Source organism: Eretmochelys imbricata, chromosome 1 (genome assembly GCF_965152235.1).
Source record: "Eretmochelys imbricata isolate rEreImb1 chromosome 1, rEreImb1.hap1, whole genome shotgun sequence".
NCBI lineage: Eukaryota > Metazoa > Chordata > Testudines > Cheloniidae > Eretmochelys > Eretmochelys imbricata.
In genome coordinates this window covers 346,333,353-346,352,448 of record NC_135572.1, presented here as the reverse complement: position 1 = coordinate 346,352,448, position 19,096 = coordinate 346,333,353, and the positions used below count along the sequence as shown (strand labels likewise).

General features: G+C 46.5%; 1 protein-coding gene across 1 annotated transcript; it reads left to right on the top strand.

The window, feature by feature from the left end:
• Positions 1 to 3,231: 3,231 nt before the first annotated feature.
• On the top strand, positions 3,232 to 18,822 carry PROSER2 (proline and serine rich 2). Its single transcript, XM_077807889.1, has 3 exons — positions 3,232 to 3,366; positions 16,384 to 16,636; positions 17,816 to 18,822. Exons 1-3 carry the CDS (start codon positions 3,232 to 3,234, stop codon positions 18,820 to 18,822), a joined length of 1,395 nt encoding a protein of 464 aa, XP_077664015.1.
• Positions 18,823 to 19,096: the final 274 nt, after the last annotated feature.

Sequence of the window (19,096 nt, the reverse complement as noted above, 5' to 3'; positions counted from 1 at the left end):
AGTATGAATTATAACATGGAGTTGTTGGAAGTGAAGCTGCTCACTACTGTTGTTACACAGAGTTCTTATTAGCATTGGATCTGAGTGTTCTTTTTCAGGTGCAAAGAATACCCCACTGAGGGCTCAGTCCTGGACCCCCTTGCAGTTTTGCAGTTGACTTCAGTGGGAGCAGGACAGGACTCTTGGGTCAAATAGTTCTCCCTCCTCCACCTGGTTAGGTTAGGTTTGTTTAAACTCGTGGAGGCGATCTTTGGTAAGATGCCCTGGTAATGTGAGCCATGAAAATTCTTAGATAGACAATGAACTTGGTGACCTGTTGTCACAAATGGGGCACCATTGTGAAAATTGGGGGTATATGTGTGAAAAGTTCAGCAAGAAGCTTTAGGGTTAGGACACCAAACCTTAAAAAAAAACCTGGGGCTCACTGAAAGACACTAGGGAACAAATGTGGTGTTTCAGTACATTCAACCCAAGATTCCTACATGAGCGTTACAAGGAGATGTTGAAAGGCACAAATGGGAGGTAAGCATTCCGCTTTCATGGAGTTGTGGTAAGAGTTGGGCATTTGTGCCTTTGACAACCTCCCTTACTTGTAAGCAGTGTCTTTAAAGACCGTGGATTAAATCCTTGCCCTGTTGAAGTCAATGAGAGTTCCCCAATGAACTTCAGCAGAGCCAAGCTTTTAACCCATAGTGGTGTTACCTTTCACCAAATGCTGCTGCCATGTGAACAGTCTAGTGCTGTGTCCCAGTGCTTACTCTGAAGATAAAGCTGAGGAATCCAGGTAATAACACAGGATGCATTCTTCCTTCATGCTGCTTGTTTGAATTTGACATCCTTCTGCCATTGCATATCTCTAGTGCCTGCAGAAGCAGAAATGAGAACACTGGCAGCTGCAGCAGTATTACAAACGTGCCTGCCTCGTAACCTTCGTCATAGTTTTCATAGTATACATGTATGAAACAGTAATTCTGGGCATGTACTTACATAGGTGTTACTATACTTACTTACTCTTGCAAATTACAGCAAGAGGTGGGCACAAGAAGAGGGCCAAGTAGGTAGTGTTCATTCCAATGGATAGGTGGCTTTTATTAAAGTTTCCAAAGGAAATCATATCTGTTAGATTTATTGTTGCTTGCAAGAGCAGCTCTTTCCTGTTTTAGCATGGTTCAGTGGGGTGGAAATCCACGGCTCAGTTTACTTTGGATTGTATTCCTAGAATTTGCTGGATTGCAGCCTAGCTACGTTGTATGGGAGTCTTCCCAGAAGACAAATATTGGAGTGATGGCACAGCTAAGACGACATTCATACATACCTTTTTAGTATATCATAGCATTCTGCCAGGATGAAGTGACCAGGAGAATGGAATTGTTACAGAGTATCGATAGATGCTGTTGTACTGATGTGACATGCCAATCAGCTGACTTAAGAAGCAAAAATAGTCAGTGGTTTCTGAGAGGTGGGGTGGAGGTGGGGTGAGACAGGAGAAATAATCCAGTTGAACTGGAAATGCAAATAGGGAACCCCACCTCCCACTTGTGTTGCCCCTAAGGAGTCAAATTATGAGACTGTTAGTTCTTCGGGTCGGGGACTGTCTCATTTTTTGTTTGTACTGAGCCCGGCACAGTAGGACCCCATTCTCAATGGTCCCCTGGGCTCTAACGTAGCAAATGTGATAGTTGGTGGCACTAAACACCAGCCCATGATCCCAGTGTACTGAGGAATTGCTACCACTCTACAGCAGTGTTTCCCAAACTTGGGACCACTTGTGCGGGGAAAGCCCCTGGCGGGCCGCTCCGGTTTGTTTCCCTGCCGCGTCTGCAGGTTTGGCCGATCGCGGCTCCCACTGGCCGCGGTTCCCTGCTCCAAGCCAATGGGGGCTGCGGGAAGCGGCGTGGGCTGAGGGACTTACTGGCTGCTGCTTCCTGCAGCCCCCATGGGCCACGAACCGCAGCCAGTGGGAGCGGCGATCGGCCGAACCCGCAGACGTGGCAGGTAAACAAACCGGCCCGCCAGGGGCTTTCCCTGCACCAGCGGCGTCCCACGTTTGGGAAACACTGCTCTCCCGAATATTTAAATATTGCCTGTGACTGGGAAACGTGTAGTGGAAAAAGACAGTGCATCAGAAAAGTGCGTGGTGTTACTTCTCAGTACATCATGCTAGTCTATGCCTCTGGATGTTTGAGAGGAGATGGGCAGGTAGGGTGGGGAAGTGTCTCATGCTGTTGGTGAGCACCGTCTCGAGAGGATGCTCTTATCTTCACGTTAATGTCTGGGACTGAAGAAAACACTGGGGCAGAGGGGTTCGCTTCCTTCAAAACATTACAACTAGTTCTAATGCTTATCAGCCAGATACTGCGGAACTGAAACCTGTGATCGTTTGAAAGCTCTTATGCATCAGTAAATACTTGTTTATGGGGTTTTTATTCCAATAAGCCTGGTTTCTCCAAAGGAATAAACATCTTTCTGCATGACAGTGAATGAAATTGAGTTAGAGCCAGAGGCGCTTTAAGGTTTAAAGTGCAATTTCACTCTGAAATGTGACTATAAAAATGGTACCTGCTTATTCCACAGATGGGTTCCTTGAATGTAATCGAGATTGGATCTGTTCACATGAGTGACAAATGAGTCAACCCTGCAGAGCTAAGAGATGGAACTGGATTTCATTCCTCTTATGCATCTTAATAAAAAATAATTGTTCCCATCAAGCCCATTGGCGGTAATGGGGTTGCACAGAGGTCACTGAAGGCTTAATAATTTGGCATGCAGAATCTCATTACCAGTAGTAGTGATGTGTGATAATACTAATAACAGAAACCCCAGCCTGATTGTCAGATCCCAGACCGAGTTATGTATGGTAGTTATGTAACGTCCACACTGATAAACAGAGCCCATCTGATCTGGAAGTCACTGAGATGGACATGTAGCCCCTCTATTCCATGTGTTTTAAAGTCCCCTTTTAGATTAGAACTGCACTTTAAGATGTAGTTGGTTGATGGAAATACCCTGGTCTCCTGCAAAGTGATTAAAAGATTTTTCCTGATTACAGACTTCGAGATCTTCAGTTTACCCTCCTTGCCATTTAAATAGATTAAAAATCAAACCTAAACTAACAACACAATTCTCTTCTACTTTCAGAGATGAACGTGGTGAGCAGCTGCACATAAGGCATTGACCACTTTCTACACTGCTTAACAAACTTGCTTTGGAACAATCTTTCTTTTGGGTGGGATGCCTAGAAATTTGATGTTGGACTTTTCAGAAATGGCATCTGAAATCTCACCAAAGTGCAGACTCGAGAGCTTTGAAAGAAGTGGGAGCTTGGAGAGTCGAAGCAGCAACTCTAGGTGCAGAAATTTTACCTTGGTAAGTGCTCAGTCTAGCTAAATGACCTAACGTACCTTAGCTTTCTTTGCATCGTGTAGTGTTTTTTTTTTTTTTTTAAATGTTAAGCTCAACTGACTTGAGTCCTGTATTATTGATTTTGATTATAGAGCTACATAAATGTTAAGGCCGAAAGTAACCATTTTGCTCCTTTAGTATGACTTTCTGCCTATGACGCAGGCCATAGCTTGTGGAATGCCTTATTTTATTTCCTTCACAAAGCTGGAATAACCAAGACTACGTTGCTAGATCAAATCACGTTGTAAACTTCCCTATTCTGTTCGCATGCATTTTACCACCACGGATTTGGAATCACCATTGACTCATTCCAGACACAGACAAGTCCTTTGAACAAAAGAAATTGGAGATGTTTACCCTCTTCCCAAAGCAGGGCAGCTTTGAGAATCACCATTAGTAAGGTAGTGCTTAGTGCTTGATTGTAGACATCTCTTGTGTTCGGTTTCCTATTAGATTAGGCCTTTAGTTGTCACTAGCTGCATAAAGGCTCTGCCGCTCACTCAGCCGTAATATAATTTGGTGTGTAATGAATACATCACCATAAACACAGTTGTCTTCATATAAATGCATGTGTGTGGCCATTAAAATGGCACATGAGTAATCGCTGAGTGTGAGAGGCATGAGCCTTGCATCCTCCAATTAGAATGACTCAGACTGTTCACTTCACTATTCAAGCATTGTTGCTGGAGGGGCCAGGGAAGCGATGGGGTCCTTTCACACTTGAGTCAATGATTCATTCATGGGTGGTGGGTATAACAGGACCAGGGAGGCTAAACCTTCCCAAAGACAAGCCCTGGCCCCGCCCATACTGCATCCTCTTCCCCCATAGAATCATAGAATATCAGGGTTGGAAGGGACTCCTGAAGGTCATCTAGTCCAACCCCCTGCTCGAAGCAGGACCAATTCCCAGTTAAATCATCCCAGCCAGGGCTTTGTCAAGCCTGACCTTAAAAACTTCCAAGGAAGGAGATTCCACCACCTCCCTAGGCAACGCATTCCAGTGTTTCACCACCCTCTTAGTGAAAAAGTTTTTCCTAATATCCAATCTAAACCTCCCCCACTGCAACTTGAGGCCATTACTCCTCGTTCTGTCATCTGCTACCATTGAGAACAGTCTAGAGCCATCCTCTTTGGAACCCCCTTTCAGGTAGTTGAAAGCAGCTATCAAATCCCCCCTCATTCTTCTCTTCTGCAGGCTAAACAATCCCAGCTCCCTCAGCCTCTCCTCATAAGTCATGTGTTCTAGACCCCTAATCATTTTTGTTGCCCTTCGCTGGACTCTCTCCAATTTATCCACATCCTTCTTGTAGTGTGGGGCCCAAAACGACACAGTACTCCAGATGAGGCCTCACCAATGTCGAATAGAGGGGGACGATCACGTCCCTCGATCTGCTCGCTATGCCCCTACTTATACATCCCAAAATGCCATTGGCCTTCTTGGCAACAAGGGCACACTGCTGACTCATATCCAGCTTCTCGTCCACTGTCACCCCTAGGTCCTTTTCCGCAGAACTGCTGCCTAGCCATTCGGTCCCTAGTCTGTAGCGGTGCATTGGATTCTTCCGTCCTAAGTGCAGGACCCTGCACTTATCCTTATTGAACCTCATCAGATTTCTTTTGGCCCAATCCTCCAATTTGTCTAGGTCCTTCTGTATCCTATCCCTCCCCTCCAGCGTATCTACCACTCCTCCCAGTTTAGTATCATCCGCAAATTTGCTGAGAGTGCAATCCACACCATCCTCCAGATCATTTATGAAGATATTGAACAAAACCGGCCCCAGGACCGACCCCTGGGGCACTCCACTTGACACCGGCTGCCAACTAGACATGGAGCCATTGATCACTACCCGTTGAGCCCGACAATCTAGCCAGCTTTCTACCCACCCTATAGTGCATTCATCCAGCCCATACTTCCTTAACTTGCTGACAAGAATACTGTGGGAGACCGTGTCAAAAGCTTTGCTAAAGTCAAGAAACAATACATCCACTGCTTTCCCTTCATCCACAGAACCAGTAATCTCATGATAAAAGGCGATTAGATTAGTCAGGCATGACCTTCCCTTGGTGAATCCATGCTGGCTGTTCCTGATCACTTTCCTCTCATGCAAGTACTTCAAGATTGATTCTTTGAGGACCTGCTCCATGATTTTTCCAGGGACTGAGGTGAGGCTGACTGGCCTGTAGTTCCCAGGATCCTCCTTCTTCCCTTTTTTAAAGATTGGCACTACATTAGCTTTTTTCCAGTCATCCGGGACTTCCCCGGTTCGCCACAAGTTTTCAAAGATAATGGCCAATGGCTCTGCAATCACAGCCGCCAATTCCTTCAGCACTCTCGGATGCAACTCGTCCGGCCCCATGGACTTGTGCACGTCCAGCTTTTCTAAATAGTCCCTAACCACCTCTATCTCCACAGAGGGCTGGCCATCTCTTCCCCATTTTGTGATGCCCAGCGTAGCAGTCTGGGAGCTGACCTTGTTAGTGCTGGTGCCCAAGTCTGCAGGAGCTCAGTTCTGCCGCCACCCGGCTGGCGGCCTGGCACTGGGGGGTGGCCAGGAGGGGAGGCATGGTGGGCACTTGGGGCTCCAGTGGATGGGGGGCAGGAACAGGGCCTTAGGTGCAAAGAGTGGGGCCACGTGGTTAGTTCCCCTGAAGCGGGGGGAGCGGTCTCACACGCTAGCCATGCAGTCATTGCCACTGAGAAGGCAATGACACGGGCAATGGCTGTCTCTCAAAAGCACTGAGCATCTACAGCGGCAGGTGTCAGGCTGGGCCCCCAAAGTCAGTGGCAGGTTTTGGGAAATGAAACACAACAGGTGTTCACATAATCACCTGTCTACTCCTCAGCATCAAGAAGTGACATGGGCCACCTCTTGAACGACCTTCATCTAAGTGGGCATCAGCATGCCATATGCCTACATGATAGGGTTGGAATCCTCTGCTGTTGTGGTGTTTCCCGTATGTAACGAGGAGGGGGTTTTTTTGTACCCAACCCAGCAGGGATAACAAGCTGGCTATTGATGGAGGACTTCCACCAGTGTCATGCATCTCTCAGCTGACCAAGCTCAGGAAGACATTCATGCCTTTTCAGTAGGCCATGCTGTGTAGTTTGTGTGGCTTTTTTATCTATATGCAGTAAGAAAGATTAATTCTAGTGTGACAAGTCTCTTAAATGACGTCAATATTAAATAGATGTTGTTAAATGGTTGGCATAGCAGATAAAGCAGCTAACAACTAAGGACAAGCTGCAGCTCCCATTGTCCAGGAACGGCAAACCATGGCCACTGGGAGCTGCGGGTGGCTGTGCAAATGTAAATGAACTGTCTGGCGGCCTGCCAGCAGATTACCCTGATGGGCCACAGGTTGCCCGCCATTGCCTTCAGCAATGCTCTTCCTCCAGGCAACGCCAATTTCTTTTGTGTCCTTTAAGCCAGTCACTTAAACTTCTTGTCTTTGCTTCCTCATTTACAAAGCGAGGATAAATAGTACTGACCTTACATGTGCTGTTTGTAAAGGTGTGGAGTTTTTTGGGGAGGGGTGGGCAGGGGGAGAGAGAGAGAGAGAAGCACTGACAGCATGTTAGACTTCCCTTATGGTCCACGCTGTTAAAACATTTCATCACTACATCTTAACATCTCTCAGCAAATATAAGTCACCCCTAGCTGCTTTTCAGCTGGCATCGCACTCTTTAGCCACTACAAGGTAGACCGATCATTCAGTTTAAAGGTTTCGAAGAACTTACCTTTATCTGCATTAATGAGTTTGTTTATCCAGATACATAACACAGGGAGTCAGCGTCACTTTTGCTTTGCGGGGCTTCAGAGGATTCAAAGCGAAAGTATTGCTTGAGATTATTATTTTTTTCCCCCAGCTGGTTACAAGGAAAGGGCCCTCCATATCTCTAGGTGTCTAAACTCCATCCAGTTACCAGGTGCAACCTTTGGATGAGAGATCTCTATGGACTTCAAACAAACACAGGAAAACAATAGCATGTGCAAACAGTTGAACTAACTCTAGCATATGCTCGCTGCTTAGAGCCAGTCTGGCTGACATGGTCGCTTAAACACAACTGCAAACTATCTACCCCCGTGCTGCAACTGTGAAACTGTACCGCTGCTCGCATTTGGGGGAGAGGCTTAAATTCTCAATGTACACAAGGCCCCTGTGTAAGAACTAATTCTTGCCAGCAGCCTATTGTCACTTTAGCATATTATGTAGAGGAAGGCTTGGAAATGTGATGCAGCTGTCTGCATTTTAATGCTTTGATCTAATCCATTTAGATACAGTGCATTCTTTAAAGCACAGCATACTCTTATGTTGACTAGAGAAAGCTATTTTTAACGGTACCTGTATCTATGCTGTGTGTTTGGAGTGGAATTTGCCTAACCACTTAATAACAGACACTTACATTTTGGTTTGTGATGCTAACCCTTAAGTTTCATTTAAAAGTGATCTAGCCCATGTCCATTTATTTCAGAACTGTACAAGGTCACATTATTCAAGGAGGTAAGTTTGCCCGCAGATCTGTGAGCATGAAAAATGACATTCTGCCAATATCTAAACATATCTCCTTGTCTGAGCAAAAGTTGAATATTCAGATCAGAATCTCCTTCCTTTTGAGGTTTTTAAGGTCAGGCTTGACAAAGCCCTGGCTGGGATGATTTAATTGGGGATTGGTCCTGCTTTGAGCAGGGGGTTGGACTAGATGACCTCCTGAGGTCCCTTCCAAGCCTAATATTCTATGATCAGCTAAAACATTCTCAGCGGAGTGAAAGATGACTGCGCCTTCCCCATGCATGGAATCACTTGCATGGCTCTAAAAGGGTGGGTAAACTGAAATACTCCATTCTTCTCAAGAATCTCCATTCCTCATCCCATGCTTTAAATTTAGAGCATGCTCCCTTTCATTTGGGGCAAGGGCTCCTGTTCTTGGTCATCTTTTTTACACAGCTGATGAAACAAGTGCAGTTGAATCCAGGCTGAGCAGTTTAAGACTGTATATTTGAATCTCGCTGGGGATAAAATGAGGCCCTGGACTTTTTCAAGCGTCCGTTTACGCATCAGCAGTTTAAGACCAAAAACAAAGGTTTGTGGGCTGAAGCGGCAAGGCTTCCTTTTTCAGTGCTTTAATTCTGTAATTGTAGTCATAGGTACAGGTGGAGTCCCCACTTTAGGGAGGCTAGCCCCTTTTGTCTGCCCCCCCTCCATGGCTGGAGCTCAAGACACACCCCCGCCCAGAGGAGCCCTGAGCGCTCCCCACGTTGGCCAAAGGAGCCCTGGACTGGCCAAAGCCCCGAGCCCTCCCCGCATCCTGCTCAGAGGAGTCCCAGGCCGCTGGCCTCGGCCCTGCCGTGCCTCCCCAGACCCCAAGCTTCCCTGGGTAAAAACCTCTCGTCCCGAAGACGCTTTTGATATGCCCCACGCAGGTTCTGAGGTGGCTGAGGAGGCGGTATTTGTTACCCAGCTTCCTGGGTTCAGGAGTCCAGGGAGATTACTGATGAACCTGGTAAACTGCTTAGCACCGCCGCCTCAGCCACCCTGGAACCTGCATGGGGCATAATAAAGCCCAAACTTCCCCCTTACGAAACCCCACAATGGGGTCCGTCGGCAGTGGCAGCACCAGGGTGAGCAGAGCCACCTCTGGCCTGTTATACCCGCTGCCCAAGATTGTGCTGTTTCTAAATCCAGCCGTGAGTAACTGAAGTCATTTCTAGGTGGGAATAGCATATCAGTGCAATAGTGTCATTTCCTGAAACCATACAGCGCGCTCGAGCATGTCTCAGGTGAGTTGTGCTGGCAGTGAATTATGGCATTGAGATTGTACTAGTAACAGCTACTGAGAGGACCTCCTTCCTGTGCTGATTACCCTGTGTGCTGTTAAATACTTACTGCTCTTGGGCATGGTGTGTAGCCTTCATACATAAACAAATGCAACGGACCCTATTGTGTCCTGCTAGTTTGGTTCTAGGTTGGGTTAGACTCTTCCAGTTATGCCTGTGTTAGCTGCTATTTTTGGAAATAGGTTTTAACCAAATGCTCATGCTGCCTGGCACTCGGGGGCTGGGGTCCGCGCTGGCCGGTGCTCCGGTGCTGGGCACCATGCTGCCTGCCCCCTCGAGTTGGGGCTGGGGGCCGTGCTCAGCTGCCTGCATGCCTGGCGCTCTAGGCCTGGGGTGGGGCGCCATGCTGCCTGCCCGCCCACCCGCCTGCCGTTCTGGGTCTCGGACTGGGGACCACGCTGCCCAGCACTCCAGGGCTGGGGGGGATGAGGGGGGGAGAACTCTGGCAGCCTGGCAGGCCCCTCTGGGCTCCATGAGGGGCGGGCCGGCCAGGGGCTATCCTCCCCAAGCTCATGGTTCACCCACCGCCAATGGCAGACGTGCTACCTAAACAATGACCGGTGCACTATGGCAGCAGGACAAGGACAATTTGCACAGTTGCGCTGTTCCCCCTGTGGTAGCTGTTGGCCCTGCCATCACGCAGACGCGTGTGGTGGAGGCCTCCTTGCTCAGAACAAGCCAACTGGAATCAAGAATGCACAGCTGCATCAGGCACTGGGTAGTGAGTAGTTGCATTCCTCCCCATTCCTATTCTTGCATTGTAACATCAGATTGTGTGAAGCAATTCCATACATGCCAATCTCAGGCCTTCCCTTTGCACAAGTACCCACTTAACCTTAGTTGCACCCAGGCTCCTCCAACTTCTCCATTAAACCCAGGAGGTTGCACGGCAGTAAGGTTTTAGAAGATAAGGGTGTTAGTCAGGAATTGCAGACTTGATTCTACTACAACTATTCCCTTGTTAATATGAATTTACAGTGGACTGATCACAATAATACCCCATGACTCTTGACTCCACCATGCTGAATGTAGGTAGTAAGTTAGATAAGATTAAGCGGTCCTATAATGACACTATTTCTAGTCTATTGAGATGATCCTCAATCACTGAATTTTTCCAGTGTTTCTGTTCTTTGTAAAATACCTGTTTATGGTCTATAGTCCTAAATGTATATGTAGAATTAAAATCTCTTCACGCAATCATACATGGAAATGACTAACCGTTCTTGTTCTGAAGCACCTCTTTAATTCTACTAAGAGTTAATGCTAAGCAATAAAAATGAAAATAAATCCCTTATATTAAAGGGCCAGTAGATCATACCTTACTACCCAATTTAAAAGACAAGGGTTGCACAAGTCATTGTGGGCCTTAGTTACTGACACAAAAAAAGACCAACCAGAGAACTTTACAGATCCAATGCTGTGATTGTAGGGATGGCTTTCAACACTGTTACTTAAGCGTACTTAAAATTTGAACAGAAATCAAGCACCATAAACACAGAATTTTACCCTCACCCCCAATCCATTTATAGAGCTTAACTTTACTTAAACTTACAATGTAGCAAAATTTTCAGATTTAATAAAATCATGGGATATGCAATACTGGGTCCATGGCTGTAATATATTTGCCAGTCCTTAACATTAAAGTAACTTTTCTGGACAGGGTAGAAGAGAATTTGCTCACTGGAACACAAACTTTCCTTTACAAAAAATATTCCAGTTGCGTGCACACTGCTCATGCCAAACAGGGCAAATGTGCATTAAGTTCTAATATATTAGATGCCAACTGAACATACCCATCTTTTTTTGCTTATAATCCAAATTTCTTCCCCATAGGCAACAGCTTTAAAACTCTAAATATTTCAGTTTTCAAACTTCAGCTGTCCTTTGACAGTAGCTTTTTCTTAGAGCAAGAAAATCCACTTCCCTCCCTGCCCTTTCTGCTTTCCAGCATCAAAAGGAGTTGCAGGGGTTCTGCTTAAACTTTCCAGAAACAAATTATTTTTTGGGCAGCAAGAGAGAGTGGGAAAATAAGCCCCAAAAGAGGTGAATGTTTTGACTATGTGGAAAATAGGGCTATAATGGGAACAGGTTTTATAGTTATAGTTGGCACGACCAGCACTTTCTGTAATAAAATTCCTCCCCTTTTTCTGAAGCTTTCAGTATAATTTGAGGAATGCAGAAGAGCATTTGGTAAGACAGCAGTGCTCTTAGAGCAGTGATAGCTTGTAATTCCTCAAATTACACCATGGAAGTACAGAGACAGATAATGTAAGCAATAGCCATTCACAAGCTCTCAGAGCAGTATTGTCCCACAGTATTGACATATGCATATTATCCCCATAGTATCTGAGCAGCTTGAACACCAATGGATTTATTCTCATGACACCTCTGTGGCAGGGAAATATCCCCATTTTATAGATGGCAAAACTTGAGGATAGATGGCATAAACCTGTGGCAGGGCTGGAATCTGGACTTTAGGGGTCTCCTGACCCCAATCTCAGTGCCCGAACCAAAAGACCATTGTTCCGCCGCAGCTGCTTTCTTGCCACTCCCATGAGAAACTGACTACTTGGGTGACCGTTGCAGAGAGAAACTTTTGGCTGAGGAAAGGAAAAAAAATGGCTGTGAACATAGACTTGTGCCTGATGATACTGGGGGGGGGCACAATGTGAAGGGAGGGCCATGTGACTTCCCCACCTGTTGCTTCTGGGAGGAACCTTCCAGCCCCACCTCCCTGGGCCAGGGCATCCAATCCTGCTGGGGGCTGGGGCCACAGGACTGGGAGCACGTGCTGCTGGGCTGGGCTGGCTGGCCTCAGCCCAACTCACAGCATCAGTGTCTCTCTGGAGTTCCCACACACTCGTGGACATCGCAACAGGGGGAGGGGCACGGGCAAGGCTCCTGCCTCCGGCTGAGCAGAAGGACCTTGCTCCCAGCCCCTTCCCCAGTGACCTTCCCGCCCTGGGCCTGGCCCAGGGCTGCTGCATGGGCCCCTGTGTACTTCTCCTGCTGCGCCTTTCTTCCCATCCCCCAGCACTTCGAGCTCTCTGGGCCCTGGTAGCCAGGCCTGGGCGGGGCTGAGCCACTTCTCACGCTGGCTGACTGTGCTCAGTACCACTTGCTGAGAGAGGCGGTAGCTAGGTTGACAGAGAACTCTGTCTACAGTGGGGATTAGGTCACTTTAACCATGTCACTCAGGGTGGATTTTTCACACCCCTGAGCGATGTAGCTGAGTTGTCTCTACATTTTAGTGTAGACCTGGCCTCTGTCAAAAGCAAACCAATGTTCATATGCTAAGGCCTTGATCCTGCATTGCAGGGTTAACATATTGCACCGTGAGGGCTATTTCCCTGTTCACCCCCCTCCTCACCCCCCAGCCAGGTATTTCAACTCAATGGATGGGGGCTTTTTGCAGGGGGAAGGGGAGGGCACAGTAGTGGTTTTTTTTTTTTGTTGGTTTGTTGGGTTTTTGGTTTTTTTGTTGGTGTGTGTGTGTGGGGGGGTGGATTTTGTTTTTAAATGGGAGACTTTTTTTCTTTTTCTTTTTTTAAACTGTAGTTGAAAAATTTTGCTCAGACTTAAAACCCAATCCTGCCATAAGGCAGAAACCACCCTTTGAAAACATCAGCCCAAGAAATCGGTTCTTTAGACAAGCAACTAAAAATGGGGCTAGAATGGAAATACTTAACTACCGTGTAATGCAGGTGCCAGCTCTTGCCAAGGCTGCAGGCATTCGCTAAGAACTGACAAACTCATAGCTGGAGACCAGATCAGTTCACTTGTGTTAGTTGCTCAATAGATATTAGTCTTAAGAATGTATTTAGTGTTTAGACTCTAATTCATGCAGCAACTTACAAACATTCTACAATCTTATTCATAATGTCTATAGTCCATGCTATAAGGAAATATGTAAGTTTTGCTTTATAACTTTGAAAAGGTCTGCTCTGAACTTATGAACTCAGATGGGAAGTGTATGGGGTTGGGTTTTTTCCACTGCCCATCCAGAAGAAATAGCAAAATCAGATAGGCCATAAAGGAACATTGCAGTACAAAGGATTGGTTAATGGCCCTGTCACACCCTGGCAATGCTGTGTGCAAGGAAGCTCATTCTGTATGGATTGGGAAGCTGAATGAAGGCAATAAGACAAAGGAAAATTGTCCTTCTCTTTGCTGCTTGAACTGTCACCAGGCCAGAGACCCCAAACTAAAGCCAGAGATCCCTAGGGGTCACCTCCTGGGTCTGCCCTGAAAGACACTTTGAATTGACAGATCACTACAACTCTGTCACTCTTAGGATTTAGATTGCAACTCGCTATATGTTGGCTTGCTTTAACCTGTAAAGATTTATTAACTAGGGAAAATAAATGAGTTAGCTTATTATAGGTTTGGCTACAGGTATTGTCTTTGGTGTAAGATCTAGGGTACCAATTGATCTGGGGTAAGTGACTGGTCCCTTGCGACTGGAAGCAACCTGAATATGGTGTCAGAGTAACAGCCGTGTTAGTCTGTATTCGCAAAAAGAAAAGGAGGACTTGTGGCACCTTAGAGACTAACCAATTTATTTGAGCATAAGCTTTCGTGAACTACAGCTCACTTCATCGGATGCATCCGATGAAGTGAGCTGTAGCTCATGAAAGCTTATGCTCAAATAAATTGGTTAGTCTCTAAGGTGCCACAAGTCCTCCTTTTTCTTTTTGTGAATATGGTTTGAATTTTCTGGTGACCATTTATCACTAAGTCCAGCTTGCCTGGGTGCCAAGATAGGAGAGTCGAAGGGGACTGTCTGTGACACCCTGGTAAGACTGTTATAGTGATCGAGGAGTTCACGTTTGTTACTGGCTTGGTGAAATCTAATTATAGAACTTACCACCAGTTTGGGGTGCCTGCTCTTTTTGACAGTCCACCCTGAGGTAGGTAGTCACGGTTGTGAGCCACTCCATACAGTGTGACACACAGTAGTTGCTGTCACCAGATCATTTCACCCAGTCTGCCGGGGTACGCTTCAGGTTACACAATTAATGCGTGGCGTATGGGTGCCAGAGCCACAGTGCTTTGCTCGTACCCGTCTGGCAACATTTATTCTGCCAGCAATACAGCTGGCTCTCAGGGAATGCATCAACATCGCAAACTTCCTGTGTTAGAAAAAACAACCCAAGACTTCTCTCATATTTATTAGAAAGCTTGCACTGATTGGAGCTCAACCAGTACTGACCGGGCTGGTTTACAAGTAGGTTTTTTGCTCTGAAGACCCAAAGGTGGCTTCGAAGCTGAAATGTAAACCAGTGGGGGGGGGGGGGAATTCCATTGGCTGCTTGGGATTATAAAGCTAATTGTGAGCCCTAAAGCATTTACCTTCACACCCACATGGTGGTTATTTAAATCGCAGACCCATCCACACCACTGAGTGCTTTAAGGCTTATTGCCAGTCACCTTGTGCTTTTCGTCTATAGATGATAGTGTTCTGCGAAGGTAGGTCAGCAGCACTGTCCCCATTTTAATGACTGGAGCACAGAGGCAAAGGCTTTGCCTGCACCAGGATTTTAGCCACTGGTGTATCTGCACCAGTGCACACTTTTGTCAAACCCTTCTTTGCCCCAGCACAGCTTGATCAGCACAGCTTACTCTGGTTTGGCACAGGTTACGTTGCCTTGGTGTAAACTGCATTTCCTCTTGGGTTTTGCACTGGTAGAGCTACACATGTCTGGCTTGTCAGGCCATGCAACAAGCTAAAAGCAGAGATGGAAATGGAACTTGTATCTTGATTCCCTGCCTGGTTCCCCGTTTGCAGGCAGCAGCTGCTAGCCATTCTTGCGTTAACACACTGGATGAGAGAAGTGTAATCTAGAAAAAGAAGCAAACCTACGCTTGCCTCTCATTGCTACTAGAACAGGGTGCTTGCATACACTGTCTGCAAAGCTGTTGGGAAATGTCTTTCCCACACCCATTGTCTCATAACAAAACTCCTTACTAGTCACTATTTGTCATCCTTCTACTTGTGGAAAAGAGGGTGCTTCCCATGAGGTAGGAGTGTGAGAAGGGTTCATGCATTGCTACTCGTTCCCGTGTTATCAGGATCAGGTTAGTCGAGAGCGGTGAATCAGGGAAGACTAAGTGACTTCATGGATCATCCAGTCTATTTCCCCACTTATGCAGGATTATTCCCTTCTGGACAAAACCTGCCTAGCTGGCCCCTCTGCTGTCAGGATACTGTCAGGAAGCATTTCCTGATATTTATTCTAAATTTCCCTATTTCTTTGATTTTTTTTTTTTTTAATTCTCAAATTCTCCTTCATCCTTGGTATTTACAATTTGTAGATAGTTGGTTTATCATGGATATCTGTCTCTGCACATTGCTGTACCCCAATCTTCTTGTTTCCCCCCAACTTGATAGTGACCAAAACGACTATTTTGGAAGCCCAGTATGACACAAGAAAGGGTCAGGTACTTAGCTCTTCTGAAAATCAGACACTTTAGTCTGTCTTGCATCGGACGCTCAAACACTGAACGTTTGTGAAAACATAAACCTATACTCTGTAGTATCCATTCTCAACCAGAGCAAGTGAAATTTATTTTGTTTAATACACTGTGCTAAAATAGGGTATCGCAGCAGTGGCTATTTCATCCTTTGTTTCTAACAGTTTTGTAGTTCTACCAAAAAATCAAACTTTCCAGTCAAGACTTAGGCTCTATCAAGCCGTACTGCCTAAATCATGGTGTTGTAGCTATTTAAGCTTTTTCCCCCCCTTAGTATTTAATAGTTTATTAAGGTTGGAAGTTTCTGATAAGATAGGTTTCAGAGTAACCACTGTGTTAGTCTGTATTTGCAAAAAGAAAAGGAGTACTTGTGGCACCTTAGAGACTAACCAATTTATTTGAGCATGAGCTTTCGTGAGCTACAGCTCACTTCATCGGATGAAGTGAACTGTAGCTCATGAAAGCTTATGCTCAAATAAATTGGTTAGTCTCTAAGGTGCCACAAGTACTCCTTTTCTTTCTGATAGTAATTGTTAGGATCATGCTTTTTTTCTTTAAAACAGGTGCTGCATTTGTGTTCTATTTTCAGTTAGCCAGTCTTTGCAAAATCCTAGTCAACTAGCATTTGTTGTTGTTTTTCACTTTAAGACTCTCTTTTCTCTAACTGTAGGATGATGAGAGTCTCCAATACCTGACCCATGAGGAGAAGGATGTTCTCCGGTTTTTTGAAGAAACGATTGATTCTTTAGATGATGACTTGGAAGAACAGGTCCTACATGATAGCGGTATCCACTGTCACTCCCCAAGATCAACGGACAAAAATGTTTCCAGCCATTCAGAATCTGAAGATATCATTGACTTGGTGCAATCAACCCTTGAGAGCAGTGATCACAAGTGTACTCTGAACAGAGAAGTAACACCAGGTAAAATGTGACTGCTTCTAGTATATGTACATTGAAGCAAATCTGTTATTACTCAGGATACAGAAGTTCTAAGTCTTTTCAGTACCAACATACCTCTTGTTCCGAATTTGTTGAATCGTACTTCTTAAAAAGCAGATTTTTCGCCATGTCCCTCCCTGTTGTAGGGGAAGTTTGTGTGCCAGTACCACCAGAGGTGACGCATGGAGTGGGACATGCAGGGTCACCCCCCCAAAGATTGCTCGGTCACATGGTGCAGCCTGGCCCCCCTTCCTGAGAGGCAGCTGAGCCAGCGGGAGAGACAGAGGCAGGAGAATCAGCTGCAAGCTGCAGGGAGGGGCCTCTGCTTTCCAGGAGGAGGGAGGGGGTGCACTACATTCCGAGGGGGGGACTCCTTGAGGGGGCGTGACTCGAGCTGTTCTGGGGTTGCTCCCGCCTCCCTCCCCCCAGCAGGCACAGGTTGTCTGAGTACCACCCACGTGGCTTAGTAGCTCAACATTATTAATTTCTGCCCCCCTGCCCCAAAACACCAGAGCACTAACAAAATAAAAGTATCATGAAGTTGTTCCAATGAGCAATAGGAGTGAAATGCATGACCACGACTGTAACAAGTTTACTTGTTCATGCACCCGTTCCTTTACCCACCTCTAGCCCACTCTTCTGTGGACAGTCCTCTTGTGCATTGATGGTAGTGGAGCCACCATGAGGGCTTAGAGGAATGTGGCTTCACTGACCAAACCCCACCACATGGGTAGGTGGCACCCATGGAGCGTGGCCTCCTGATGCCTACACACAGCCAGGTTCCTCAGACTCTCTGCAGAAGAGGAGGACTTGCCCATTAGCGAATGAGCTACTTGGGTCTTAAACATGTTTCTTTCCCCTCTGGTCACAGTAACCAAGAAAGGGCCCAAATGCCAGAAATAGAGGAAAAGGAGAAGGCTGTTGAAACACGGCACATACATCTAGCAGGTATGGGAATAATGGATTAGCAGAAGGAAGGATTGTATCAAACCCATCACAGACAGTGTCTAAGTGGAGGTGTTAGTTTGTTGCCAGAGGAGACATTAAGCTACTCAAATTGGGGGACTAGGGGGAGTTGTGGGGGGAGAGGCCAATACTCGTGAAAGGAAGCCTTGTGTTCTACTCTCTGCAAGGACCTAATGAGATTCCATTTGTTTTAAGTGTCAGAAGCTGCCAGGAGAACAGATGGTCCTAAATCAGAGGGCAGTGAGCTGCCTGAGAAGATTCCACCTCCTGATGCTCCCGCAAGCCACCCTTCAGCTCCTCCATTGATGAGCGATGAGAGAGTTCTTGCTCCATGCCCAGTGCAGCACCCCAAGCTTCATCATGCCATCCCCACTCCACTTATCTTGGCTCAGAAAATGTCCGAGAAGCAAGATGAGACCCAGACAAGCTCTCCCACTTCCCCCAAGGAGGAGAAGCCTGTGGAGACAAGGAAAGCCCCAGTGCAGAATGGAGACTGTTTCCCAGCCCCTAAGCACCCTCCACTGCCTGGACCCAAATCCTACCGGTTTCCAAGTAATATCAACATAACCAATGCAGGTGGGAAAGAATTCAACCAAACTATCTCTAAGGCAGCAGTCAATGTGCAGGTGCGCAAGGCCCAGGTGCTGGCCAACATGAACGGAGCAGCCTTTGGGACAGCTGAAATAGAAGAGAGGTGGCAGAAGAATGAGCTCTTGGTTCGCAACAGAAGCTCCTCCTTAAGAGATCTAACTTCTGAGCAAATACGATATGATGCTCTGACTAAACTAGGCCTGGTGAAAGGAAGGCCAAGTCTGGTCCAACAATATCATGCCCCAAACACACAGAAGATACAGGACTTGCAGGAAGAACAGGGAGAGACTGTTCCTAATGGGTATCAAAATATCCACACAACCTTAAAATGCGATCCCAGCCCTCTCCTTCCTATGGGCAAGACCGTGAAGATCAAACCAGACACAACTCTCACCAGTGACAAGGTTGCTCGACAGAATGTTGCCAAAAACTTTTTTGACCATGGGCAGTCCGACTTAAATCTGGATATGAGAAAGAGATCAGGCTCACTGCCTAGACCTTCAGGATTTCGACCCCAGGGCATAACAGTACAGTTTTCTGGCCGAGGCTCAACAGAAGAAGCCAGGAAAGAGGCTCTTCGGAAACTGGGGCTGCTGAAAGAGACTATGTGAAAATCTGAGGGGACAATCCTGACACCTGGGGGCAAGCGAATGGATTGGCTTTGTGTTGGAGTAGTCAAACAGAATCAGGTTTAAAAGGAAACTGGGAGAACAAAGGGCAGTTCTCTGCTCCTGCAACCCAAGGAGGAACTAAACACTGTGAAATCGCAGGGACTCACTATCTTCGCACCAAGAGTGGCACCCCAGAGAGTCAGCAGTGGGTTCAACACTACATCCCACCAAGTTACCTGTCTGATGTTCAGTGACTCGTGAAGACTTTAGAAAG

Bases quoted from the DNA above. Each gene is read 5' to 3' on its own strand.
- PROSER2 (XM_077807889.1), top strand. From the start codon at position 3,232: ATGCCTAGAAATTTGATGTTGGACTTTTCAGAAATGGCATCTGAAATC. The intron at 3,367-16,383 runs GTAAGTGCTCAG...CTCTAACTGTAG, and splicing joins GGTGCAGAAATTTTACCTTG to GATGATGAGAGTCTCCAATA. The intron at 16,637-17,815 runs GTAAAATGTGAC...ATTTGTTTTAAG, and splicing joins GAACAGAGAAGTAACACCAG to TGTCAGAAGCTGCCAGGAGA.